Source organism: Penicillium coprophilum, assembly GCF_028826855.1.
Source record: "Penicillium coprophilum strain IBT 35676 chromosome Unknown utg000004l_segment0_segment0, whole genome shotgun sequence".
NCBI classification, from domain to species: Eukaryota; Fungi; Ascomycota; class Eurotiomycetes; order Eurotiales; family Aspergillaceae; genus Penicillium; species Penicillium coprophilum.
In genome coordinates, this window is record NW_026622723.1 from 7,406,693 (window position 1) to 7,432,724 (window position 26,032).

Below are 26,032 nucleotides of genomic sequence, written 5' to 3' on the forward strand. Positions count from 1 at the left end.
GACCCCATGCACTAACATTACACATAGCCTGCAAATGCTCAATGAAACTGGCGTCGAGATATTTAAAAGTTTTTAATCTAAAGACTTTTCAATTTTCGTTTCACATCTATAAACTATATCCAAAAAAAGAAGACCTAATTTGTGCTTTGTAATTTTGTACTTTGCAATTTGTTCATAAGAAACTCCCCCTGTAACCCAAAGGTATATCCAAATAAACACCTAGAATTCAAACCCAAGCAACTCTAACCCAGAGTCAGGGTGTAGGCGGCATCGATACCGCAAGCCAGGGTATTGACATCATCAGGCAGCTGGTAAGACTCGACACAGTAGGCATCACCAGGAGCGCAGGTAGATGTGGGGCAGGACTCGTCGCTGATGGTGACAGCGAATCCGGCGGCGACGAACTCAGAGGTCTTGGACAGGTTGATGGAAGACATATCCCAGAAGAGGACCTCACCGGACTGGGTGTACTCGAACTGCAGGACGTCGTCGCAGACCTCGGTGGTCGACATCTTGATGGAGATACCGCCGCCGTTGGAGTTGGTGAGCCAGGTGTCGTGGAAGGTCTCGCCGGATGCGAGGGTCTGCATTTCACCGGGGTTCTCGGTCACAACCCACAGGTAGACGGTTTGGGGGAGGTTGTTGACGATGGAGACACCGCTGCCGGTGGCGGGAGCGCTGCTGGCGCTGGAGGGAGCGTTGGTGGTGCTCGACGGTGCGACAGTGGGCACGACGGTGGGCACGACAGTGGGGACATTCAGAGTTGGGATGCTGGTCGTGGTAGGGACAGCGGTGGTTGGAAGAATGACGTTCTCCTGGACGGGGAGGTTGGTCGGCGCATTGACCGAACCGACAGTCTGGTAGACGGTTTCATAGACGGTTTCATAGACCGTCTCCACGTCGCGAACGGCGACGGGAAGGGCAGAGGCAGTGATTGCCAGAAGGGCCGAGAGGCCGATAACGTTGAAGCGCATATTGGCTTGAAGAATTGGAGATTGAAAGAGGGAGTGTTGAGGTGGTGTTTGAAAGAGGGACTTTAGTCTGATCTACAGACTGTTAAAGAAAGTGTTGTAAGAAGGCTCAGCCTCAAGGAAAGAATCTAAATGAGTGTGATTCAAAGGATAGTGATGGAGAGAGGAAAAAAAGAGGAGATGGAGGGCATAGCGCGCCATTTTATTCAACGGGGTGGAGTCAATGGAGAGGGCATTGGGCGTGTCAGATTTTGGCGTGGCAGGCGTTTGATAGGCCGTAAAGCCCATGCCATGAATTTGGGTTCACCATGTGTATCCATGTGGCCGGTGCCTGACTAGACGGCACTAGACAATATCATTCCTAATGATCCTATTGGTGACCATTGCTGGACTCAGGAACAGAGATCTGGTCGGACCAACCCGAATGCATTCACCAATAATGATTCCATGGGAGTTCCATGGGTGGCGTGGTTCCTGAATTCTAATATTTTTTTCTCTTTCGATTCGCTGTTCAATATGACTTGTTCGGCCAACGTTAGCCTGCATTGTGGAGATAGGCGCCAGGTCTAGATCGAATCATAGCCCACAGAGATTTCGGGCAAAAAGTTTTCAACTGCGCCTTTGTTCTTGATTCTGATTTATTTATTTATTGACAGTCCCTTATTGGGCTTGTGGAAGTACGCCACCTGTCTGACATCCGTACGCCCCTGAATATCAACTCTTATGCCTCACGATGGACAATTAATATAAGAAATCCCCCTCGAGTTCTCCAATGATCGACTTAATCAAAGCTTATCTTTTAGGCCGAAACGTGTTGGGAAGGTGGTTAGATTATCACTCAGCCCTAGTGCCTACCTCGATTGTGCCCAGTGTATCGAGGCTGCGGATACGAGGTTGGGTCACCTCACTCGGTTTAATTCTGATGCTCTACGTGGTACATGGTTAGGCACACGGGAAGGTCGGAACCTCCCACCTCTTGACGCCACTTCGGTGTATTTAGGCATCGTATTCCTAGAAAACTCTGCTGGAATTTCTCATGCCAAGCACCGGACAGGTGGCAACCCGTCCACCGTCCACGCAACACACCATATTTTCATGAATCGGTACCGTACAAAGGCATCCCATAATCCACTCAATACACCCGACGACGGCTGTGGCGATTGACCGAGCAAGCCATGACCCCGCTCAACCACAAGAAAATTTGTATGTATGTTGTACATGTAAATGTTAGTCCGTTCAGGGAGTGGCCCCGAAGGCTACATCGCTGGGGAAGACGGAGGTTTTTCGGGCGGCCTTTGTATTGGAAACACGGCCATCGGCTGAAAGCCCATGTTTTTCAGACCCCGTACTGCTGCCAGCCGACGGGCCACCCCGGCTATAGGTCTCGAGTGCATTGAACACATAACCGAAGACTTGGCGGTCAACGTCGGAGGCCCACAAAAAGTCTAGATGCTCGTAGGTCGGAATCGCCTGGGCGACTGTGTCGTGTGGCAGCCCCTTCAGCATCACTCCGATATCAACTAGACTGTCGCTATCACCGTACAGGAGAACAATGGGAGTCTTGATGTTGCGAGTAGGGTATTGAACCGGTTTGTAAAAACGCTCGCTGGCAGCCATGCTGAGGGGGGCATAGATTTCATCATCGTAGAACTGGAAGTTCTTATTCCGAATAATTTGGAACCAATGTACGACAGACTTGGTGCTGGTGAAGGAATAAAGATGCAAATAAGCTGCAAGCTTTTGTGTTTGACTGATGTTGCGACACTTCCAGTTGAAGAGGGCTCTGAGAGCTGTGTCGATGATGCGCACAAAGATTGGCGGGTAGAGTATCGTTTGCCACATGGTTGTCGAGGACAGGATGCTACGTCGACCGAACAACAGGAACAAAAAGTCCGGAGAGGCTTTCATTAGTGAATCAACAATGCGATTGCGGAGACCTGAAGGTGCCATGGCAGGTGCAAGTGCCACAAACACATCAATCTTCTGGTTAAGCAATGGATGAATAGCAAGTGTAGCGAATGCCTGTGCTGTTCCTTGGGAGAATCCGATGTAAGACAACGACGGCTGATTTGTTACCTCGAGGATGTACTCAATGCTGTTGGGGATATCAGAGAAGGCGAACTGATCAATAGAGAAATCCCAGAACTCGTTGGAACCAGGCGAGAATCGGATCGACTTCTTGGAGTACTTATTTCCACGGTTGTTTCCCAGCCATACATCGTATCCTCTTTCTACCAGCTGGAAAGGCAGGCACCGCTGCTCGTTTGTCAAGGCTACCCACACCTCACTTGACATGAGCAGGCCGTGGTGGAGGTAGACAACCTTCTTCCGAGTCCCACTGGGACCATAGTTGACGCGCATGTTTTCTTCTCCCTTTCGATATGCCAGCCGATGAAGTCCAAGGAGGTAACCATCGTTCGTTTGTACAATGTGCTCCTCGGCTTGGTACCCGAAGAGGGCACATATCTCAGTGAAATCAGATGCGTCTGCAATAGAGCTGGCGAATTTTTCCTCTTTTGTACGCTTGGAGCGGCGTTCGTTAGGAATCAAAAGGTTGAAAAGGGCTTTGGATTGACCGTAGCAAAATTTAATGATAGGGCTTGCTGGCTAGGGGTTAGTGTTGATGTCATCCATTGTTCGATGATTTTCCACTGACGAAGACACCAAGTAATTAAGTGGATGATTGTCTCAAGAAGGACAAGAATCAAAGACCCGAAGAGAGCTAGGTACTCATACCTAATGATGTGAAGATCAGTTACTGCATCCTTTGTTGAAGCTTGGAGTTCCTCACCAGAACAGTCTTCCAATGAGCGGGACTCGTGCCATGATTAACGACAATTTTCATGCATATGTGCATGTACACTTAGAGATGTTATGCAAGAGACAGAGATGTTACAAACATTTAAAAGCGCGAAACAAGTGATGAAAGTGCCTCGACGTCATCAACGACATGTGATAGCGATGCTTATCTCATCCGGGGAGTCTCCACGTCCACCAATCAGCGTCGAGATATCTGACAACCCAAATTTGCCGCGTTCCACCGGGGGCCTCGTTCTTTTGCTCTTTAACCGTTTGTGGTTGCGCATTCGTCCACAAGGTCGTGTCAACATGCCCAGTTCATGCAATGATATCCGTACGTCACACCCCCGAGTCGCACAACCGTTGAAGGGGAGGTCACGTTTCTGGCCCACCTGGATCTTATACCCCAACCCTCCGTTGACCATAACAAAAACTGACCACAAATTGATCATCCAGGGAAGGCTCTGGCCCAATGCCTTCAGGAGTCGGACTGCATCATGGTCCAACGTCATACGCCCCGTGAATGTCTCAGCTCTCCTCTCGCCGAGGAGTTACCCACGAAATGCCAGCAGCTGCGGAAAGGATTCGGCGAGTGCAAGTGAGTCGGGAGTCGAGCCTCGATTCTGGGCCGGCTATATTGAACAAAAGGGACAATCCTAGCTAATCATTGCAATTTACCTCGGCACAGGCGTGGTATGATCGATATGCGCAAGCGCTTCCGTGGCAATAAGCCCATCTCGGTATCCGGGGATGCGGAGAGCGGGAATTCAAACAACTCGTCTGGGGGACAACTATATGCTGGACAACCTGCATACCAGACGGTCAAGGAAATCAGCGGAAACGAAGTACAGATGGATCCAGAGAAGACAAGGGGCCTGTAAAAAGGGTATTTGGATTCGCTGATTACATGCTGGCATGGCCCGGAGTTCGGTTACGCTTAAAACATATATTTCTCATACTCACTTCTCTCAAGTTCGACTGAGATTCTTCATACCCAATTCTGATAATGCACATTACACCTTCACTATCTCTCCCAAACACCCCCAGGTGATCGGACATACCCAGGAACAGCGAATGTGAGCTCGGCAGGTGGTGGGTACTGCCAGGCCCGCCCATCTTCAAGGCCAAGAGGCTCTATATAGCTGGTGGCAGGGCCCGGTCCTGCTTGCAGATGATGTAGGGGTAAGACATATCGTGCGGCGGCTTATGAGTGTCTTCACCTGAGAGGACCACATGCGAGGTGTGCATTGTCGTACGGTTCTTTTTTCCTTGTGGATCTAACTAACCCAAGTACAGATCAAACCAATATATTCTTTTCTGTGTTGGTCCGTTGAGAGTTGACACGATGGCAATGTACATGATACTACTTTCCACGATTTCAGTTTACTTCCGCAACTGTATAGGCCCGAAAATTAATATCAGAGATGCTCCCTGTACGGAGTAACTTATCATTGTTTATAGTTCTCTGCAGCTAGCACATACGTCCTATACTCCCACCATCGGAATATGTGCTGCGAAATTGATAACGCCTTGATCAAATAGTGTAACTAGTGAACCTATGCAGAGAAAGGGGCACAGGAAATCATATCGTTGAAAATTGGTCATCTTCAGGACCTAATGTGTTCATTGGGGGATCAAGATCATGCAAGAAAATTGAAAATCATAGACAGACAGTACAATGCATACAGAGATAAATATAGATCTACTGAGTCTTCTTAAGCTTATCAGCCACAGGCGCAGAGTAGAGCCAGACAATGACGAAAGCCAAAAAACCTCCAATCACCGACCAAAGACCGGCAATCCATACCCATCCGCCAGTAATAGCCCAGCTGCGCGGGTACTCGTCGTGCGCGAAGTGGCGGTTGGTGACCTCGTGCTTCTCTTCGATGGAGGTGAAGAAGGGACGCTTGTAGTTGACGCGGAAGGAGAAGATACCGTGCTGATCGGGGGTCAAGAACTGGGTGCTGAACACGGTGCTGGTATCGGTGCGGCTGGTGGGCTGAAGGGTCAGGCGGTGGAAGGGCGAGAGCATGGTGAACTCAAGCTGGAGCGCGTCGCCGGCGGGAACCTCGAAGGGAACCCACTTGTCATAGACGTACTCGGAAACCTCGATGCTGTAGATCTGCAGACAAACAATGGTTAGTATGGAAGAAAAATCAATGTGTTGTTTCACGTACAGTCTCATTCTTGATCCGGTAGATCGAGGGGTTCAACTCTGCGCCCTCAGTGGCAAGGTGATGCTCGACCTTGTCGACCTTCAAGACACCGGTCTCCTTAAAGGCCCAAGCAGTCAACTGCTTAGCGAACTCGCGGTTCACGGTAGGAGTCTTCTTGCCGTTGGGCGTCTTGACGGAGGCAGAGAACCACTTGTCCTCCAAAGACTCCACTGATCCAAGAACAGTGAAGCGGGCAGAGTTGCGCGCCTGCATAGCAGAAACAACGTTCAGCTGCGAACCAGTAGCCAGGATATCCTCCGGCGCGGGCGTCCCCTCCTTAGGGTTGTAGCTGTAGGCAGTGGCGGGGGCCTTGAGGATCGGAGAGAGGAGGGCGCTATCACCACCGAGAGTCTGGGGTGCAACTCGAGGGAGGGCAAGAACACCTTCGCCATCAAAGAAGGCCTTGACATCAGGACGAAGGGGTCCAGGACGCTGGAGGACAAGGACGTCATGCTTCTCGGCGGCCGAGAGGGTGTCGTAGTTGAAGTGGTCGACGATAACCTGCGAACGATCGGTGGAGAGGTGAATGTCGAGTTCGAGCAGAAGAGAGCTGATGGCGCTGGACGTGGCACTCTTGCCAGAAAGTGCGAGGAGGATGTTGCCATCCTTGTTCATGAAGTCGAGGATGTGTTTGGGGGGTCAAGGAAGGGCCGAGGCCTGTATAATTAGGTCAATTGACTAGAAATTGGATCAATTGAATCGGGTATGCCCACCTTTGGACTTGGGAGGGAGGATCAGGAGGTGGTCGTAAGCTCTTTCGCCATGCTTGAACAGAGCAAGCTGGTCACTCTTAGAAGATTCGATTGAGACATCGTATCCCCGTGCTGGACTCTGGGTTAGCAAGAAACCTTTGGATTGAGGCGGAGTACACTACCCTCTAGGTCTGTCCACAACGTGGAGTATAGGTTCTTCTGTTCTGTGTCTTCCAGAATAGCCAACAGGCGACTGCCGGAGCTACTCAGCGCATTTACCACAGCCAGGAAGCAACAAATAAGCAACGCAAGACACCACCTCATTTTGAACAAATTCCGCACAGCGGAGCGGAAGGATCAAAAAGAAGTAAATAAAGGAAGGTGGTTGAAGATACAAGTTGTATAGATAGCCATGAAAGGGCGACGTGTTTAATGGGCAAGTGCCAAGACCTGAGAGCGCTGGGTCCGCATCTCCGAACTTCAACTTCACCTCGTCCCTGCGGCTTCAATTTTGCTTCTCTTCTCTCTGCTACTCAACAACCACCAAGTGGATCGGTGTATCTGTTCATTCGTGTGCGTCTGAACAGTTTACTTCTATTATTCAGGCATTGACCTCCCAACCTCGTCGCAAAAAACCCCGACCGGTCGCCAACGACCTCTTTCCACAGCCATGTCTACCCCTCAGTTCTGGTCCACCCCCTCCGCTACATTCGCTGGGCTGCGCATGAGAAGCCAGCTATCCTCGCTGCTATCTGCATCGGCGCCATGGGTCCCGTTGCGCTGGCCACTATTCCCCCCATCCGCCGCGCCCTCGGTGACGTCGACCCTGAGCCCATTCCTCTGACATATCCCAGTATGAGCCCCATTAAATTCCTACAAATCGGTGCACGAGCATCAAACCCATATTCAAGTAACTTGAACCTAATCAATCTCTTCAATTTGTACAGTTCCGCAGGGTCCGCGAGTGATTCCCCAGGGCTACGATGACGAATAAACGAGTTCGCAACTACGAAAATGTCAAGTTATCGGCAGTACGAGAGAATTTCGTGTATTTTCCAAGCCTGGGAGGAATAAATTCAGCGGATGGCTGGAGATGAGTTGGCTGTGCCACTAGACTGATGCACAAGTCCCATCGCATCAGTGTCGGCAACCGAAAAGACTTGTTCCGGGGCAAACTCTCCTAGCTATCAAAATGCTTTGATACCAATATTTGTTGCGTATACGCCGAATGTCGAGCCCGGCGCTACAGTGTATGTACTATGTTTTGTGCAATCATATAATCGACATCATTCGCTTTTCTACGTTTCAAGTGTCTTGGCTACCATACAAATAATTGCATTCTTGCCGACGAACAGCCTAAAATGGACTTCCCACAAAGGAGGCAGGCTGCTCGCGCTATATTTAATACTACCTGCAGCACCTGATCAATTGCACACATAATCAATTACAGGATTTGCGCTATATTGCGAAGCTGCAACCCTCGAAAAAAGCATGAGTAAATTTAGTGTGATATATTGACGCATTCAAGGTAAGAAATTATGCAGAGAAAGAGATTCATTAAAATCATGGAGTCAATCCACGACCTTGCACATCATAACGTCAACGTCAATCACATACGGACCAACGCCGCAAATGCTCATATCTACATGTAGGTCACCCGCCTTAGTTTATCGAAGCACAACGCTCTCGCAAACCAAAGGAAAATAAAAAAGTAAAACACAATGACCCCCGCCCTTTCAAGGGAAAAACGAAACCAAAGAAAAAATTGCTAACAACGCAAAATCCTGTACACCGTTAAACCAACGAAAAAGATCGCATTATTGGGTGAGTATTCCCGGAATCCATGAGACCAGAGACAGAAACAAACAAAACGCTGAAGTGCGGGCCACCTTTTCGTAAACTCGATCAAGACACATCACTCCTACTCCTGGCTGGCCAGTTGCACAGAAGCATGGGAGAAAAAGCAGGAGATCCACGGGAAGTCCAAGCTCCTACTGGAGAGCAATTGGGTTCAGTTCAAGTGGAAGTCCATGGGTGGAAAAAAAAAAGACGTGGAATTCATGTCCAATGGGAAGTGGGAAGTAAAACATTGAACATATTTGGCTTAGTCTGGAGTTCCTGGACTAGAGACAAACTAGGAATTTGAGAATTGTGGCCGAGAGAGAGAGAAAGGCGTAAAGAGTGTCCAGGAGGTTTTCATAGACATCAACATTATTCCTAGGAGCATTTTGGAGATATTCCAGGAAGAAAGCATCAAATGGGCCATAAGTTGGATGGAGATGAAGAAGAGATCATAGATGGAGAAAAGCCCTTGGGGGCGGTCATTCTTGTCTACCGCCGACGGTGGGGGTTGTCTCTGGTTGCTTGTGGCCTGCGCTCGTACTCTGGAGTGTATCTGGGCTCCATTCCTATCCGGGGATCCGGGGCAGTAGTGGCAGGATAGGACATCCCGGAAGTTACAGTAGAGTACTCCTGTTCGGCATCATATCCAGGTCCTGGGTACCGGGGTGCATTGCTTCGGCCATTGTCGTAACCATAGCCCGTGGGGGCATATGTGTACGATTGGGGGTGCATGTCCGCAGCCGTCACGACAGGCTGACTAGAACCAGGATAGGAAACCTGGGGTGGAGGGTACGGAGCTGTACCTGATGCATATGGCGAGTGAGTGGAGGATGTGTATGATGAAGGGTTGGGATAGGGGGCATTCTGGGATCCACTGTAGGCGCCCTGGGAGTAGGGGTCCATGTACGACTGCGCGGGTGCCGCAGTAAAAGGCGTAGGCGAGGGGCCCTGTGACTGGCGACTCTCATGAACGGGCGCAGGGGCATAGTTCGCTGGAGCGGTGTTAGGTGGATGAGACACATTTGTGTCTTGAATGTAATTCCCTCGCGGGTAGCCTAGGTCAGCCCGGCGGGGAGACGTCTGCCTCCCAACGAGCGGAGTCAGCCTTCAAATCAGTAATCATCTCCTGTATCCAAATGTGGTTAGAATCCCATCTTGACATATCCCACTTGTCGCATGTCCAAGGTCACTTACAGATGTGAGATTCCGATAGGCACGGATGAAGAATCCCGGCCGTCCCTGTTCATGGTTAGTCAAAATGGCCTTTTGGAGTCATCGGGTCAAGAGCGAAAGACGAACATTGTGGTTGCCAGGTCTGACGAGGGCATCGTTTCCAAGGTAGCGACAAATATCTGCTTGAATAACCTCGCGGCTGATTCCGTCACCGGGGATGAAATATTCATTCTGACGCTCCGGGCGTCCATCATAGCGGCCTGTCATAATGTATTCCGATGGAGGAAAATATCCGGTTTAAAAATTTAAGTCCTCGGATCCAAAGGGCCAGAAAAGAGAAAGTCCGTGTGGTAGATGGTCTGAAAGTCCAGGGAAAGTTGATGGTGAGCCCGTTTTTATTGTAGGATGTACAGATTCTATCAGGCGAGTAGGTTCCAAAAGCTGACAATCACGACTGAATGATTTGTTTTCTCGATTCCAGGACAAGCAGAAAATGAGATACGATCCTTGGGAAGTGGCCAGAAAAAGAATCCTGGTCGCAAATTGCAAAAGTCCTTGGAAAAAGTCCGGTCAATCCTGAGTGGAAATCCTTGCTGGTTATCCACTGGGGCAATTATCCTGGGAAATTGAGAAAGCCTCAAAAAGTGGTTGAAGAGGGAGGTTGGAAGATGTCAAGAGGGGAGTTGTGGGAGTTGTCAGGATTAGGAGAGAAACACGGGGATCCTGTGGGATATCTGTAATCTGTTCGGGACGAACTAGATATTTGCCAGGGAGAAAAAGAACAGAAGAACTGGCAAGAGAGGCCAGAGGAATGAAGAGAAGGAAAAAGAAAGGAAGAGGAGAGGGGGGAGGTAAAGTGGACTTCAAAGGGCGAGGGCGGTTGGGCCGTCTTGGGCTGGTGCCACGACTCCCCACTGAGATCAAGGCAAAAGCATGCACGGTCAAATGTGGATTAGACTGATGTGCAACCCTATGCCTGTAGCCGCCTGAGAAAATTTTTACTTTGTATCATTCATGATTACGGATGAGTCAATATATCGACGTTGTACTTCGTACACAGTGTGTATACTTCCCCTTTTGACCAACCACTCTAAACTTGGGGAGAAAGTACAACAAGTAAGCAAATGTAGAAAAAAGTACTCCAGGCTACTCATTGAAAGATGTACTTTGTACCCTAAAACTAGACCCCGAACAACTGATTAGCCCTTTGTTTCCCACTAGATTTTAGTTGGGACGAGAGAAAATAAGGGCCGATCCCCCATATTCAATCAGCTTGGATTGCTCCTTAGTCTGTGCCCCTGGACCGGATTAATATCGAAACTCTACAAGACTCCACCAGTGGATCTTCAGCAGCGGTCAAGCAAAGCTGTTGGAGTTCACATGTATGGTGTGCGAGGGCAGTGTTGGGAGGCACATCATAGGACTTCATCGTGATTGATCCCTCACCCATCATCTGTCAAAGGAGCATGACACTCAAGGGCCAATCTGTTAACAGAAAAGACCGGTGGCAACCTGTGAACTTGCCACTGGAAAAGCTGTGGTGTCCACACAAGATGACCGTTGGGCAGGAATGCGTGGCTTTGGGCACCTGCGCGAAGCCTCTCAGCCTCTTGTCCACTCACAGCCCGCCAATGTCAGCTGGATCGCACAGATCTGAGATCACTCTGTCTCCTTTCTTTTTCTTTTTCTTTTTCTTTTCATGTTCGAGATTTGTAGCGGTCGAGTTACAACAACGGAAAATCCTGCACGAGAACACGACATATGACAATGCAGGATGGTTGAAGAAAAATAAGCAGGCACTATGTGATAAGTCATTTGAACCATCCCTGATCTATAACTCTGGGGAATATAGAAAAGTAAGTTGTGGCTCTCTTTGGGCCGTTTATTTATTGTAAAAGAACATTAAAATAACTCTTGACATGTACAACCTAAGATGCTATGGAAATTGAATCGAAGAGATGAGAAAACAAACACGGACATCAGATGCTCACACGTGCCCACGCTAGTCCATTTTAGGCATTCGTTCCAAGGTTGAAAGCATCAGACTCAAAGGCCTGACCGACTTCGACGCCCCCAACAGCCTGTTCACCGTCATGATGCACGCCCGAGGATGTCCGAACCTACCGAGTCATCCGATCCCCTGAAGGTCTCCCGTTTTACCTACCGACAATTACAAGGACTGCGACAGGGATCCACCGCAACCCCTCTACGCGTGATTGCGCATATCGATCTGGATGCCTTCTACGCCCAATGTGAGATGGTCCGTCTGGGTACCTCGCGGGATGTACCATTAGCAGTGCGACAATGGGACTCTTTGATTGCCATTAATTATGCCGCCCGACCCTTCGGAATCAGTCGATTGATCAATGTTGCGGAGGCCAGGAAACTTTGTCCAGATCTCGTCTTACAGCATGTCGCGACTTTTCGAGAAGGAGAGGGAGGGCGATGGGCGTATCGGGATGACTCATTCAGAAATATCAGCACGGATAAGGTGTCGCTAGATCCATACCGAGCACAATCGCGAAAGATCCTCCAGACGATGAAGGAGGCTCTGACCACATGGAGTGCCGATGACACGGAAGTCGAACCTCAGAACCCGAAGCAAGAACTCTCGGCTATGTTGGAGAAAGCTAGTATTGATGAAGTTTTCATTGATTTGTCTCCATTGGTATATAGGGCGCTTCTTCAGAGATACCCAGAACTTCGGATGGGAACACAGGATGAGAATCGGGATGCAGAACTTCCTATACCACCGACCACAGCCTTGCAGTGGGACACTGACTGCTTGGTAGACCTGGATCAACACCAAACAGAGGAAGATGATCCAGATTGGGATGATGTCGTCATGCTGATAGGATCTGAAATTGTACGATGGGTCCGGAACGCAGTTTGGGAGAAGCTCAGCTACACTTGTTCGGCTGGGCTAGGTCGCAATAAAATGATCGCAAAACTAGGAAGTGCTTGCAATAAGCCCAACCTACAAACTGTTGTGCGGAATCGGGCGGTACAGAATTTCCTAGGTGGTTATAAATTTACTCAGATCAGAATGCTGGGTGGTAAACTCGGCGATCAAATAACTGCCGCTTTTGGGACGGAAAAAGTCCGCGAGCTTCTCAATGTGCCGCTTGAGCAAATGCGCACTAGGCTAGATGACCATACGGCATCCTGGCTTTACGGGATTATCCGTGGTGATGACCGCAGCGAGGTCAATCCCCGGACCCAAATCAAATCTATGCTATCCGCGAAATCGTTCCGACCGAGCATTAACTCCCTCGATCAGGCCGAGAAATGGCTTCGTATCTTCGCAGCCGATATCTATGGCCGGCTTGTGGAAGACGGCGTGCTTGAAAATAGACGTCGTCCAAAAGTGATTACGATACACCATCGAACTGGAACTGCGCAATCTCGTTCTCGGCAGACAGCAATCCCTGGCTCTAACGCAATTAATGAAAATCTTCTCTACGATCTGGCCAACACTTTGCTTCGTCAAGTTGTGGCTGACGGACAGGCTTGGCCCTGTTCCAACCTGTCGCTGAGCGTGTCAAGCTTTGAGGACGGCGTGACCAATAACAAGGCTATTGAGGGCTTCTTGGTTCGCGGTGATCAGGCCAAAGCCCTGAACCATTCCTCGAGACCCCGAGACGCCGATAATCTTCCCAGTGAACAAGGTCCAACTGAGAAGAGACGAAGGCTTGATGGCGATGAGGGTAAGATTAAGAGTTTCTTTGGGAACCCATCGCATCTTGATACCACCGTAGATGAGCCAGATTGCGCCCAAGGACCTGTTGAGATTAACCCAGAACTGAGCGGAGTTCCTCGCTTTGTATGTCCACGGTGCTCTAAATCAATGTTCGAGTATGAGAAAGAAGAACATGATGATTGGCACTTCGCCAAGGACCTCGCCAGCCAGGACAGAGACGAGGCGAAGGTTTCACATGCGCCACCGCCCACGAAAACTGCACGTGGTACTACTGCTCGTGGAAGAGGTGGCCGAGGGGGAGGGAGTCGGGGCAAACCTGAAAAGGGGCAGATGCGACTTGCTTTCCAGTGATCTATGGGCTCCATAATCCTCTGTACTCCCATGTACTTCTATGCTCTGCTTTCACTTTTGTTATTAGCTACAATATACCCAATGTCGCGAGAAAAAAAAAATCACACTCGCCCAATTGGGTGCTTCATAATCTTGTTGTTATTCGCTGCCAAAATATATCACACCCTTGAAGAACTCGCCTGACATCATTCTGGGTCATTGGATCCACTGTTGAAGATGGTCACGTAGCTGATAGTCAACTGCATTGGGACCCTAGTGCTCCGTACGGAGTAGAAGACCCAACAATGCACATTAGGCTCGAACTGATCAACGAAGGGTTCGGATATGCTTTTGGGTACCTAGGTACCTACAAGAACGATGATGCCAAGCATTACAGACCCCACCCGTATACCCAAGGTTCTCAGCACTCAAAATGATCCATGGATGCCCCGATAGTGTTTTGAGAAGAGAACCACGGTTTCAATGATAGGATTAGCTAAGATTCAGGGGTAGACTTCAACTGTGGGAGACTTGGACCTGGGGAGTAAACAAGTGTAACGATCTTGAAGTGAATGGTTTATCTGAAGATTTTCTTTTAAGGAGCCCAGTGACATCAGCCGCGGGGTCGATCACTTCTTTGCTTTTCGTTTCTTCAGGTCACACTTTCACTTCCATGTTCAAGCCCTAGGGCCTGTACTCCGTACTCTGTCCACTCGATCGACCGATCTATCTTACTGGTTGTACCATCATTAGCTGCCCAACTGGGTAATCCTGCTCAAGCACAGCCCACCCTCCTTTTCGCAAGCCCCACCAAGTTATCAACCACTGAATTTGACTGTCACCTTGAACTGAGCCTTGAGCCTTTTGACAGGCTCCTGCGCCAGAGCGAATCTAAGTGTCTCTTAATAGCAGCCGAGTTATTTCCGCCCGTAGGCGCGGCCACGCAATCAATACATCCGATGCGGTGATCACTCGCAGATTCCCACAATGTCCCGACGAGCACCACCCCGCGACTACGACGAAGAGGATGAATTCTATGAGATGGCGCGAGAGCGTGAGCGACATCACAGGCCGCGCCGACGAGATCGCGACTATGAGGAAGAAGAATACCGTCGGCGAAGGTCCGAGCCCCTAGTTGAGGATATGGAGCGTATGCACATTCGAGAACGTCCCAGGCGAGACTTCATGGCAGAGAGCTATGCGCCACCGCGAGGACGGGATGATGTGACTCTCATGCGGACAAGAAAGGAGGTAGATATGGACTCGCCTGAGCGATCTATGCGTTTGGACCGGGATGATGTCTATATGCGGCCGCCTGAACCCCGGCGCAGACCCCGTCCTCGGGACATAGATGACGATGAGGCTTTTTTCGAGGAGCGAGAGATACGCCGGGGGAGTCGGCGGCATCCGCGTGAGGTTGAGAATGATTTGATTTTCGATGAAAGAGAAAGACGTCGAGATAGAAGGCATCGCCCAGAGCGAGTGCCCGAAGAGGATCTGATATTTGAGGAACGACCAATGGAGAGAGGCGGTGGTAGGAGGCGTCGCTCAGAGCCTGAGTTTGAGGAAGATGAGGAACTTATCGTCGAACGGGAAAGAACTCGAGGAAATAGGCGATACCCGCGGGAATTTGAAGAGGATGAGTTGATAGTCGAAGATAGAGGAATGCACAGAGGGAGCAGGCGTCACCCAGAGCGAAGGTCCGAGGATGACCTGCTCTTCGAAGAGAGAGAAAAACGCCATCGCAGGCGACACCCAGAAAGGGAATTTGAAGAAGATCTGTTAGTGGAAGAACGCGGGAAACCTGGAGGAAGAAGATACCGACCCGAGCGCGAATTTGAGGAAGAGGAAATGTTTATTCGACGGAAAGAACGGGAAGAGCCTCCATTACGCCGCGGATGGGACAGCGAGCTTGACATTCGATCGCGTGAAAGAAGATTGGAGTTTGAGGAAGAAGAAGAACCATACTATCGACCACGGCCACGGGCACGGCCTCCACCTCCCCAACAGATCGAAGTGGAAGAGGTCCTTATGCGCGATGCGCCCCCAGAGCGACGCGGAGGGCGAGTCAGTTTTTCAGATGAAGAATTTTCAGATGATGATGTTGTGGTCCGGCGGAAGGATAAAGGACCACGGCCAGGGCCAGTCGACCGTGTTGACGAGGAAATTCTTATCCGCGAACGACGTGAAAAACGACGCAGTGTACCTTCGGAGGATCTTGAACGCGAATTAAGGGGTCTCCAGCGCGAGGTTAAAGAAAAAGTTCCACTGGATGAAGAACTTAGTATGCGTGCACAGGTCGACTCCAAGTCACGCCCCCGAGACCTTGAAGAAGTTAAGGAAGAGATCAGTATTCGGAAAACAAAGGATAAGCTCCCATCACGCCCGCCTTCGCCTTCTTTGGCATCGATACATGTACCTCCGATTCACCAAGACGTGTTTACCCACCATAGGCACATTGAACATGGTAAGATTCATGTTAATAGTCCAGCAGGACCACTCCTCTAATCAAACTCAGGCTTTGAAGACCCCCATACACCTCGTGTGCGCAGTCCGGAACCGCGGTCCCGGAAAGGTAGTTTTGATGAGATTGACATTCACCATCGGTGAGTAAATCAATCTTCTTCTTTGCCACGCTAACATCCAGCCTAGAAAAATGCGAGGAGGACGAGTATCAGAGGAGAACATAACCCTCAAACACCGTGACAGTGAAGAGTCTCTCGCTCCGGAGGATTCGATATCTCCAACTAGCGGTCCATCACTTGATTTCAAAGATCCATGGGAGCGAGAACCCAAGTCCTCAACTCGTCGTCGACCCAAGCCACTAGACGAGAGTGACCTAGCCTACAGCCTTAAGGAACCCCCTTCCATGCGCGGCATGGAAGAGGATATAATGACCGAGAGTACTCGGACGGTGGACAAGGCCCCCGGAGGCACAGACGACTGGTCTGTGGTGCATGCTCCATCACAAGATGACGCGATTGAAATGACCGGAGCCCTGGACATTGTTGAGGTCGAACCTCGTCATGTGTCAGTCGATGAAGTCAAAGTAGGTCGAGTTGCCCAGCATGTCACAGAACCGGAGGAGACGCGAAACGACCGGTGGACAGAAATATCCAAGAAGCTGGTGGTGAAGGAAGCCATTGAACGCATGGGATTCGAGTATGAAGAAACGAGGGGGTCCTACTATATCTTCTCGTACCTCGAGTCGGTATGTATCATCCGAACAGATTGCTTTGTTGGGGTTCTAACTCGTTCTGGCCACAGGATGACATAGATGAGCTTGTTGAATTGTCTGACGAGATTCGAAGTGCTCGTCGTAGACGTATTAGGGATATCCAGCGGGAGCGGAACTCTGTGCCGGATATCACACCCCATATCAGACCTGGGATGGGGATGCCTCTGCGGGCTCGGATGATAGAGAAGCGTATGCGAGATATCCGAGATCGAGAATGGATGAACGCTCGGAGGTAGTATTACCTACTTCCTTTATGTGGTTTTATGACCTATGATGATTGAATGATTTTCCGGGAAAGTACCATCGACGTTTTGTATGTATTGTGATATCCTTGAATGAAGCCCAGAGGCTCCTTCCCCGAATGTGAAGGAGAACGCGCGCTTTCCAGACCTTTTAAACACGGGGAGATCAAAACAAACGCTCTTCTGTCGTTATCACGTCTAAGCCCACGTGCAGATCGGATAGCAGCAACATTCACCGTCTTTCTAGATCCAGATCTGCCTCCACGTGATCAAGATGTCAAACGTATCTACGCCTACCCTAAGCTCCTCGGAACTGGGGCGCTCACCCACCGTGATCCGTGTGAATGACGAGAATTTTAATATTCAGTCCACCCAGCGAAGAATCATGATTCGCAGGCTCAAGAAAGCCCTGTTAGATCAAGAAGTCCCTGTCCCATTCTGGGCCATTGTTCAGCTGTGCGACCTCGAGAAGCTTGAATCCTTTATTCAAATCGCATACCTTTCGCTGAGAATGTTGGATATCTTGGCTGATCTCTCTTGTGGTCTTCCATTCATGTGGACGCTGAAACCTTCTCCTTCCCAGTTAGATACAGCATTGTCGCCTACCACGTTCAGCCCGCGGCAACATATTACCCCTGTGGCAATATATGCGGCCAGAGAGCGAGATGGAAACAAGTGTGTCATTACCGGCACCCGCAAGGTCTACCAAACCGTTCCAATCTTCCCAACTAGCTTGATCAGCTCCCGCTTGCAGGATGACCCGTCTTCTCCTACCATTTGGAGGTTCGCGGATATGTTCTGGGGACAGAGCAGAACTCAGCGATGGAGACGTGCTGTTTTCAACGACCCATATTCGCCCCAGAGCTTTGTCAATGATTGCTCTAATCTGATCTGTCTTCGCAGAGACATTCGGTCTGCATGGACATCCGGTTTGTTCGCCCTTCGCCCCGTCTGGATCTCTGAGGATATGACTGAAATGGAGCTCGAGTTTTACTGGCAGCCAAAGCCAGGCTACACTCTCCACGACGCGGTTGATTTGACCATGCTGCCTATCTCTTCCAAGAATGTCGACAGCGTGGATAAACTCGTTGTGGCTGTCGGAGTGCGAGGTGAACCATCTTATGGCCTCATTAAATCCGGCCACCGCTTTAGAATGACAACGGACGACCCCGTACTGAGACCACTTCCAAATTTCGACTTGCTGGACATGCAGTGGCATTTTAATCGACTGATCTCTTTGTCCGCTGCCGGCAGTCTCTTTGATGACAATGACGAGGATTACGACGACAGCTCATCCATGACTACTGAAACGAAGGGGAAGCAGAAGCAGCCTGCCGAACTGGAAAATGAGGACGAGGTTCTGGATTGGATCAATTCCCCGTTTTCATCTGATTCCCCCGGAGTAGAATACGTCGAGGATATCAGGGCATCGATGATTGGCCCCCTACCAGGGTCCGATATTAACCGTTCACGCAACGTTAGCCAAGATTCGAGAAGCTTAGGGAGTTCAGCGAGCGCAGCGAGTCCAGTGAGTTCAGCAAGTGCAGCAAGTCTAGTGAGTGCAGCGAGCCCAGCGAGTTCAGCGAGTCCAGCAAACCCGGCAAACGGAGCAAGTCCAGCGAGTGCAGCAAGTCCAGTGAGTGCGGTGAATCCAGCAAATCCAACAAACGGGGCAAGTCCAGCGAGTCCAGCGAGTGCATCGAGTGCAGCGAGTTCAACAGGTTCCTCGGGTTCGGAAAGTTCAGAAAGCTTTTATCATGTGGTGTCTCAAACTGGCCATCTATCCCTTGACTTCTTACATGACAACTAAATGGCGCGTGCAAGTCCAACCCATTTCATGTACAGTCCAGCACAGACCGGTTGATTTCCGGTTCTTATGTCGCAGATGTATTATGTAACGATTGTTTGATATGAATATGTTGATTAATGTGGAACACTCACATCCTTCGTAGATTCATCTTGGAACACATATTGTTAATCTTCGACTCATCAGCTTCGTAGATGCCTCATGCAGGTTGCAGCGAGTGATCGCCACTGTACGGGAACGGAGCAGGCTTGTTTCAGTCAGGACGCCACCTGCAAGCCACCAGGTACAATTCCAATAATTGAATCATTTCCCCCTTAGCGTCGTTGTGTCTTGAATCGATAGAGTCCGTACTGCAAAACCAAGGAGAATCCTGATTCCTGATCAATGCACGGCAGAGATTACGTGGGCTCCCCTTGGTGGGTTTGTCTCAGCCACCGGAGCATATCGACGGCCACAGCATCATCACTCCAGGACTTGCCTTGGCATTGCCCAATATTCAGTACTCCGTAAGCATGGATCAATCTTGAGATGAATATTTGCCTTGAGAAATGGATTATGAAGAAATTATTGAATGTGATCGCACATATTGTATTAAGGGCTGGGAAAGTGTCCTATGAAAGGTCCCAACCAGTTAGATTCTAGTTGGGTAAAATCTCCGGAAAATTCCAACTTGGACTTTGATAAACCTGAAATTTCAAGATCGTACCAAGTTTTCGTTTTTTACAATCTTCGGTGTGGAGATTCTCCACTAGGGAGATGAGAATGACTATACTTCTAAATCTACGGAGTAGAGAACCTCTTGAAAAAAGGGGTTCAATTTCCAATGGGTGTTTCGATATGTTGCATCAGACCGGAATCAGATTCCAAAGTCCTTTGTCCAAATAGCGTGAGGGAAAAGAGCCGTACTTTGTACGGGGGACGGGGGTGGTCGGTACTTAATACTAAGCCCGTTTCATCATGGAAGTCTCGCTTCGATCCGGCAAATCATAGTGATCTCTCAAGTTGATCGTCTGGAAGCATGACTCTTCGGTGTCCTGCGTACAAAATCCAATTGCCGAATTCCATGTGTTACACTGCCCCAGCACCCTGTTGCAAGGTACGTTCCAAGTTGACAACTGGCTATTTTGTACTCCATACGGAGTACTCCGTCGCGAATTAAGCTTGGAATACTTTAACTGATAATTTAATCCAGCCCCATGTATCAGTTCAAGTGAAGCCAAACATTGGGACTTGGAGTTGGGTCTGGAAGGTTCTCACAGAGCTTTTATATGTACATAAATCATAATTCCGAATCCAAACCGGACGCACACAAAAAAGTTGGAACGGAATCTCCACTTGATTACGTCTCCAATTACGCTACGGCATACTGGTCATAACGATGTCTGTTTCGGATAAGACCATGAATCGAGCTACAACATAGATAGGTGCACTGTATACAATATATTGTTGTAGGTCAAACTGGGCAAAGAGAGAGGTACCTAGGTATGAAGGGTGGAATGTTTCCTTGGTACCAGACAATCTGGTCTGCCAGTCGGGAGATCCAGTGGAGCAAGTAGCTTTAGGAAAAAAGTCAATAAACCGTAGGCTGTTCTACGTGTCAGACGGCTACTCCGTACACTCGATATATTATTCTATGATCCCCGGTTGATCACAATATATGGCTTTTGATAGACACATCTGGAATGGAGGATAGCCTCGTATGGGCTCTCTTAAAACAACTATCATGGATTGAATAATTGCACCCATAAAAGGAAAATCAGTCTCCACCGGGTATGCCGGGAAGCTCGACATACTCCGATGAGGATAAGTGTACAGCGTAGGATAGGCCCGTGACTGTGGAGATCCCCCTTCTCCTCTTCACCTTTCTCTCTCTTGACTTTCGACTGCACATTCGCTCTCCCACCGTCATTCTCTTTCTTTCTTTTCTTGTGATTTTTGTTGCCTAGCCCTCGGAGACATCGACCGAGAGACAATGTGTTATTGACACGGAACAGCACACGACCTTTTTCAGTGTTTAGTGGGGGATCAACAAACAACAATTGGGGCCTACTCGATCGACTTGCCAGATATCGAATTCCTCGTCCAGACACGACCGAAGTCTGGGTGATCGACAATTCACCTCGGTCGGCCCACACACAGCCAATTTCGATCTTCACTCTGCGCCTGCGAACTCTTGCACCCTTACCCTCACACTTGGACGGAGGAAAATCACGAAACCCACAAATATCAACGGCCGATCGGGCTTGATAAGAAATAATCGATAGAGCACACCCATCATGAAGACCGCGGTGGTGGTGTCAATTTTTGCTCTCGCGCCATTCGCGTCGGCTGCATCCAGCCTCGCGTACTGTGCTTCGACCAACACTGGTTCTTCTTTCAAATCAGGTGAGGACCGCAATATTCTTTCTTAGATTTAGCCATATCACTGACTCTCTACAGTCAGCGACATATTTCAATCAAATGGAGCATGTAGAATAACTTGCGCCAATTATGCCCTCGGTATCATCCAAGGGAAGAAATGCTGGTGCTCGAATGTTGCTCCCTCTGAGGGCTCGCAATCAGAATCCTCCGACTGTGATACTGCGTGCCCGGGGTATCCCTCGGACAGTTGTGGAAGTGCATCCAAAGGGGTGTTCGCCTACGTGGAGATCCCCAACAACGATGTGACCAGCACAGCCGGTGGTACATCCACTACAAAAACTACTTCGTCGTCGGAATCAAGCTCAACTTCAAGCTCAACCTCGGTAAGCCACCCTTTTTTTTTGTTTTTCGACCGCGGTCTTTTTGCTTTCTTTTTTCTATTGAATCGATGACTCTCCCGCCAGCCTATGCAGCACGATTGGGTGTACCACTCTTTCTTGGCTTGTGGCTCTAATCTAGAGGATAGGAAAGTACCAGCGATCAGCCTGAAACTGTCACTGTAACTGCCTCGGATTCTTCCGTCTCGACTTCACAAACTGTATCCTCAGCACAACCGGGTTGATAAAATGACACACTTGGCTAACATTAAATCCTAGTCAACTGCGTCGGATAAGAAAACAACTACTACCTCGGAAAGTGTCTCAGTGCAGACCAACTCTGGCGGTGAAGTGAGGACAATTACCGTTGCTGGCTCAAGTCCGACGACGGGCGCCAGCGCTGATTCCGCATCGGCCAACGCCAGCACTGCCAACAGCTCGAAATTGAGCGGAGGTTCTATCGCAGGCATTGTGGTTGGTGTCCTTGGAGGTCTCGCCCTAATTGGTGCTCTCATCTTCATGATCTTCTTCTACCGCAAACGCGCTCGTGCCGTTAGCCCCATCCCCAGTCAGGAGATGACCGACGACAGAACCAGCAGAGGATCGAGCTTCATGGGAGGTCTCTTCCCACGGGGCAATGGAGAAGCCGGTGCCGGTGGCTCTATTCCCGCACGTTCGGGCACAACATTCACCGATGGGCGAATGAAGACGAACGCAACTCTCTACCCGAACGGTCCTCGAGACAGCAGTGTTTCGCTGCAAGATAATGAAGACTACTCGCGTCCTGTTCTTCGGGTGAGTTGAGCATTGCAACGTGGATACTGGCGTCACGATCGCTAACTGTGTGATTTCTAGCTTACCAACCCCGACTAACTTTGGAACGACAATTTTGAACGCCTACCCTTTCTTTCTCTTCTGTCGTTTGGCGCCTTTTGACATCCATTAATCTTGCGTCATTCGAAAACAGCCTCATTATGATACCCACTTGTCGCTCGATTTCCTTCTCCGTCTTCCTTACTATCCTTACGAGTGCAGCTGTGCAGAACACGCAGAACAGCTGTACCGGACAACCTCTCTTCCGCCAAGGAACAGTTCCGGGGGCGCATGCATTGGAACTGCCCATCAGAACAAATTAGTAGGATACAGAAAATAAGAGCCCGAGCCCTGAATTGAAATGGTTAATCCCCTCCGGCCACTTGAAACGCCTTCACGAGCAACACATACATTATCCTGCATACATACCCGCCACATCGACGATGTCAACCCATGCCGACATGACCTGAAGAGTATACATAAATTTCCGTCTTTCGGCGCGTCTGACATCGTCAACGCCTGGGCCCATCGCTTTGGCTTTTCTCTTTCTCTTGCTCTTATTTGCCTCATGCTTATTAGCTTTGCTTGTTTTATCCGCATTTGTCATGTACCATTCAGCCTCGTCTGTTGCCACCCGTATTAATTGTTCGTGCATCTACTATGGATTCGATCTGAGGGGACACGTCTCCGGCGCTGTGCTTAGACTGACTGATTCAATGAAACTACTTCTCACTTAGGATAAAGATACACTGACCACTTCTTCCTGTTGTATGGGTCGTATGTTTGGAAATTGATCAGATATTGTGTCTTAGAATTTTGTGTGCTTGCGACTACATGTAGGATGGCTCGCTGCATTCCAACATGATTGTTTGACTTTTTACACTGATATTGGCTATTTGTATCAAGAAGGTGCGTCGCTCCATTGCCCAATGATCTCTAATTCCAATGTTATGTGTTATCTGAGTCTTGTTGAGAAATGTAATCGATATACATCTCTCAATGGTCACGACATAAATGCCTACATATATCAATCCTGTAGTCTACAATCTTTTCACGCGTACCCTAGTTATGGGGTCACAGACTGTTGGAACCATTTCACAATTCCTCATTCTCTCGCCAGTGAACTGTCCTCTTCTCGCACTTTTCATCAGAAAAGCCCGATTAGTGCCATAGGATAAAGAAATACAAATCGGGAAACTGAATACCCATACAACTAAAACCGGAGTTGAAAAACCTAAAGACAGAACGGCGAGCTTACATCAAATGAAGAACATGACCTATTTATTTAGACAAATAGTCAGCATGTGTATCATTCTCCGGTACATATGGCAGCTGCCGTTACTATCTAAAAGACCAGCCAGGTAATCCATGATCGCGCAGTTCTCAAAGACAACACCCGTTGCATACGCCGAATGTGAAGACAGTCTCCCGGGTTATACTTCAAGGCGTGACAGTCCGATACTTGCTCGCATACCTATATCAAGACCCCCAAGCACCCCCTTGACGGTGCCGGTGAGCGATGAAGTCTAGTCTCACTCATTTTGCTCTTTGCTCGTGCCACGATGATGAGCGTTTGGATGCTATTGAATTGGCGAGCTGACATTACTGTCAGACACTTATGCCTTCTTTTAAAGCTTTCCAGAGGACGAGGGGGCTTTCGGCTATCGTACCACGTCTCAGAGCTTTTTCTATACACCTTGCACACAATTCTAGATGGTAAAACTGTGTACATCATATAGAGCTGCTATAAATTTCTCCAGCTCCTATAGCACTTATTTTAGAGAATTTATCCCTGATCTAGTGTTCGACGAAGCGCCATTATCAATGTTACTACAACCACAGGACCTAAAAATAATTATATTCAATATTTATCATGCAGTGCAAATCAGAAACGATAGGAATCGGACAATAATTCTGTGGAATGCTGATGCCATGCTGCGTTGAACACCACAAGATCTATCAATAAGCCACAACGCGTCCGAGTCCCCAGATGGCTTGTTCATGCTTTCTCATTCCTAAATTAAGGGATATCGTGGCAAGGGACGAATGCGAAGTGTATCAAAACTTGATGGTTCTCGGGAGAGCGACACATTCCGCCGCTCCGCGTCAATCGGCCAGGGCTCAATCAGAGGTTAAATTCAATGCTTAACTTTTATTTTCACCACCTGACACATTTAGAGACCAACCGGTAAATTTCCTAGCAATGGAAATCATATCCAGAGTAATAGTTGCCGAGGTTTGTGCCTTAGAATGAGCAAGAATGTCTATAACTCACCACTTTTTGCGTCCGTATGAGACCACCAAGGGATGATGCATGGAATCTTTATTGCATTCTAAGCAGCATCGCAATATCTAAAAGCACTGTCTTTTCGGTGTAACAGAAACTAGTCGTCGTTGCCCCAAGGCGCACATTTTCGTATATACTTTTAGTGCTCAGGATACAGGAACATAACACAAAAATCATATAATATCCATTGTTTCTATACGGCAAATATTTTAGATCAATGAACACTCTTATCCTTTAGTTATGCTGTCATCGGATAGATAGTGAGCCATATACAAGGAGTAGTGAGAGGAAGGGTTGATAACTACCGCCAAAGCCCTCCTTCCTTTCGTTGTCACTGTTGGAGAATAGTAATGTGAAGACAATTCAGCTTCTTGCATCGATCCCTAGGCTTAGTGGAGACGGATCGAAATAATGACGAGACTTAGCTAACTAGTACGATTTATCTCAAAAATGAATAAACCTGAGGAATGCAGAAAACTTATTTTATCTTAGACAATGACACACACCGTCCACTGGAGAACGAGTCATAAATTACGACGGTGCAAACTAGCTTCCTAATGCAGCCAAGTGGAAGATACAATATATGTACCTGTAAAGCGGTATAGCGGCCTCTGTTCAGTTTCAATTGAAATATGTATTGCTGCATCATGCCTAATCCTCAACCGCTTTCGTCACCGCTCATCACAGGGTATTTTAAATGAAGCTGTGCTCAAATCAACCCCTATCTAATATATCCTCAGGCGTTAAAGCCATTCCAACCATATAAGCTCTTCCATCTTACCTTACCCGCGATATATCTATAGGCCCATCGATCTTAAACCACACAGAGAAGAGATCACTATTCTTCTCAAAGGTAGAGCCGAAAGGGGGCTTATAGCAGGGGTGACGGCGAGCACAACAGTAGTAAAGATATATGAAGGAGAGGGAAGAATGAGAGAGTATTGGTCTGTAATGGTGATTCAAGTATCTTAAAGCTTCTGCTGGATCTAACCAACACATAGGCCGAAATTCGCATTTTAATTGAAACTAAGTAGCAGTTGCTATACCCCTTCGTACGTATCATGAGCTTGAAGTCGGTCCAAGCACTGTATGTAGAATGGCATTACCTCCAACATAGCCAATGATATATTACGTCCAGGACCGCGTAGTTCTTTTTTCTTAGGACATTTTATGCATGTATTCAA

The 26,032-nt window shown here is 48.7% G+C and overlaps 11 protein-coding genes across 11 annotated transcripts; 6 read left to right on the forward strand and 5 right to left on the reverse strand.

Moving 5' to 3' along the window:
* Positions 1 to 242: 242 nt before the first annotated feature.
* N7500_007226 (uncharacterized protein) lies at positions 243 to 974 on the reverse strand (the record flags this gene model as incomplete). The annotated part of the gene is made up of 1 exon (XM_056678370.1): positions 243 to 974. One exon carries the CDS (start codon positions 972 to 974, stop codon positions 243 to 245), a length of 732 nt encoding a protein of 243 aa, XP_056533370.1.
* A 1,233-nt stretch (positions 975 to 2,207) lies between these two features.
* Positions 2,208 to 3,797, reverse strand: N7500_007227 (sterol esterase; the record flags this gene model as incomplete). Its single annotated transcript, XM_056678371.1, has 3 exons — positions 2,208 to 3,574; positions 3,628 to 3,707; positions 3,763 to 3,797. The coding sequence occupies 3 exons, from the start codon at positions 3,795 to 3,797 to the stop codon at positions 2,208 to 2,210; spliced, it is 1,482 nt and encodes a 493-aa protein (XP_056533371.1).
* A 282-nt stretch (positions 3,798 to 4,079) lies between these two features.
* On the forward strand, positions 4,080 to 4,651 carry N7500_007228 (PET191 family protein; the record flags this gene model as incomplete). Its single annotated transcript, XM_056678372.1, has 3 exons — positions 4,080 to 4,104; positions 4,227 to 4,368; positions 4,459 to 4,651. The coding sequence occupies 3 exons, from the start codon at positions 4,080 to 4,082 to the stop codon at positions 4,649 to 4,651; spliced, it is 360 nt and encodes a 119-aa protein (XP_056533372.1).
* Positions 4,652 to 5,472: 821 nt separating this feature from the next.
* N7500_007229 (dolichyl-diphosphooligosaccharide-protein glycotransferase) lies at positions 5,473 to 6,601 on the reverse strand (the record flags this gene model as incomplete). The annotated part of the gene is made up of 2 exons (XM_056678373.1): positions 5,473 to 5,892; positions 5,948 to 6,601. 2 exons carry the CDS (start codon positions 6,599 to 6,601, stop codon positions 5,473 to 5,475), a joined length of 1,074 nt encoding a protein of 357 aa, XP_056533373.1.
* Positions 6,602 to 6,676: 75 nt separating this feature from the next.
* On the reverse strand, positions 6,677 to 7,002 carry N7500_007230 (Oligosaccharyl transferase complex subunit Wbp1; the record flags this gene model as incomplete). The annotated part of the gene is given in 2 exon segments (XM_056678374.1): positions 6,677 to 6,817; positions 6,835 to 7,002. 2 exon segments carry the CDS (start codon positions 7,000 to 7,002, stop codon positions 6,677 to 6,679), a joined length of 309 nt encoding a protein of 102 aa, XP_056533374.1.
* Positions 7,003 to 7,347: 345 nt separating this feature from the next.
* Positions 7,348 to 7,672, forward strand: N7500_007231 (NADH:ubiquinone oxidoreductase subunit NDUFA3; the record flags this gene model as incomplete). The annotated part of the gene is made up of 2 exons (XM_056678375.1): positions 7,348 to 7,531; positions 7,626 to 7,672. Coding segments are annotated over 2 exons (231 nt in total), but the record flags the coding sequence as incomplete, so codon positions are not given.
* Positions 7,673 to 9,009: 1,337 nt separating this feature from the next.
* Positions 9,010 to 9,960, reverse strand: N7500_007232 (putative transcription factor RfeG; the record flags this gene model as incomplete). Its single annotated transcript, XM_056678376.1, has 3 exons — positions 9,010 to 9,600; positions 9,715 to 9,759; positions 9,820 to 9,960. 3 exons carry the CDS (start codon positions 9,958 to 9,960, stop codon positions 9,010 to 9,012), a joined length of 777 nt encoding a protein of 258 aa, XP_056533376.1.
* A 1,843-nt stretch (positions 9,961 to 11,803) lies between these two features.
* Positions 11,804 to 13,744, forward strand: N7500_007233 (DNA-directed DNA polymerase eta; the record flags this gene model as incomplete). Its single annotated transcript, XM_056678377.1, has 1 exon — positions 11,804 to 13,744. The coding sequence occupies one exon, from the start codon at positions 11,804 to 11,806 to the stop codon at positions 13,742 to 13,744; it is 1,941 nt and encodes a 646-aa protein (XP_056533377.1).
* Positions 13,745 to 14,710: 966 nt separating this feature from the next.
* On the forward strand, positions 14,711 to 17,197 carry N7500_007234 (uncharacterized protein; the record flags this gene model as incomplete). Its single annotated transcript, XM_056678378.1, has 4 exons — positions 14,711 to 16,190; positions 16,242 to 16,329; positions 16,376 to 16,934; positions 16,991 to 17,197. The coding sequence occupies 4 exons, from the start codon at positions 14,711 to 14,713 to the stop codon at positions 17,195 to 17,197; spliced, it is 2,334 nt and encodes a 777-aa protein (XP_056533378.1).
* A 280-nt stretch (positions 17,198 to 17,477) lies between these two features.
* On the forward strand, positions 17,478 to 18,994 carry N7500_007235 (HNH endonuclease signature motif containing protein; the record flags this gene model as incomplete). Its single annotated transcript, XM_056678379.1, has 2 exons — positions 17,478 to 18,655; positions 18,706 to 18,994. 2 exons carry the CDS (start codon positions 17,478 to 17,480, stop codon positions 18,992 to 18,994), a joined length of 1,467 nt encoding a protein of 488 aa, XP_056533379.1.
* Positions 18,995 to 21,286: 2,292 nt separating this feature from the next.
* N7500_007236 (Carbohydrate-binding WSC subgroup) lies at positions 21,287 to 22,621 on the forward strand (the record flags this gene model as incomplete). Its single annotated transcript, XM_056678380.1, has 5 exons — positions 21,287 to 21,395; positions 21,450 to 21,754; positions 21,898 to 21,969; positions 22,028 to 22,543; positions 22,604 to 22,621. 5 exons carry the CDS (start codon positions 21,287 to 21,289, stop codon positions 22,619 to 22,621), a joined length of 1,020 nt encoding a protein of 339 aa, XP_056533380.1.
* Positions 22,622 to 26,032: the final 3,411 nt, after the last annotated feature.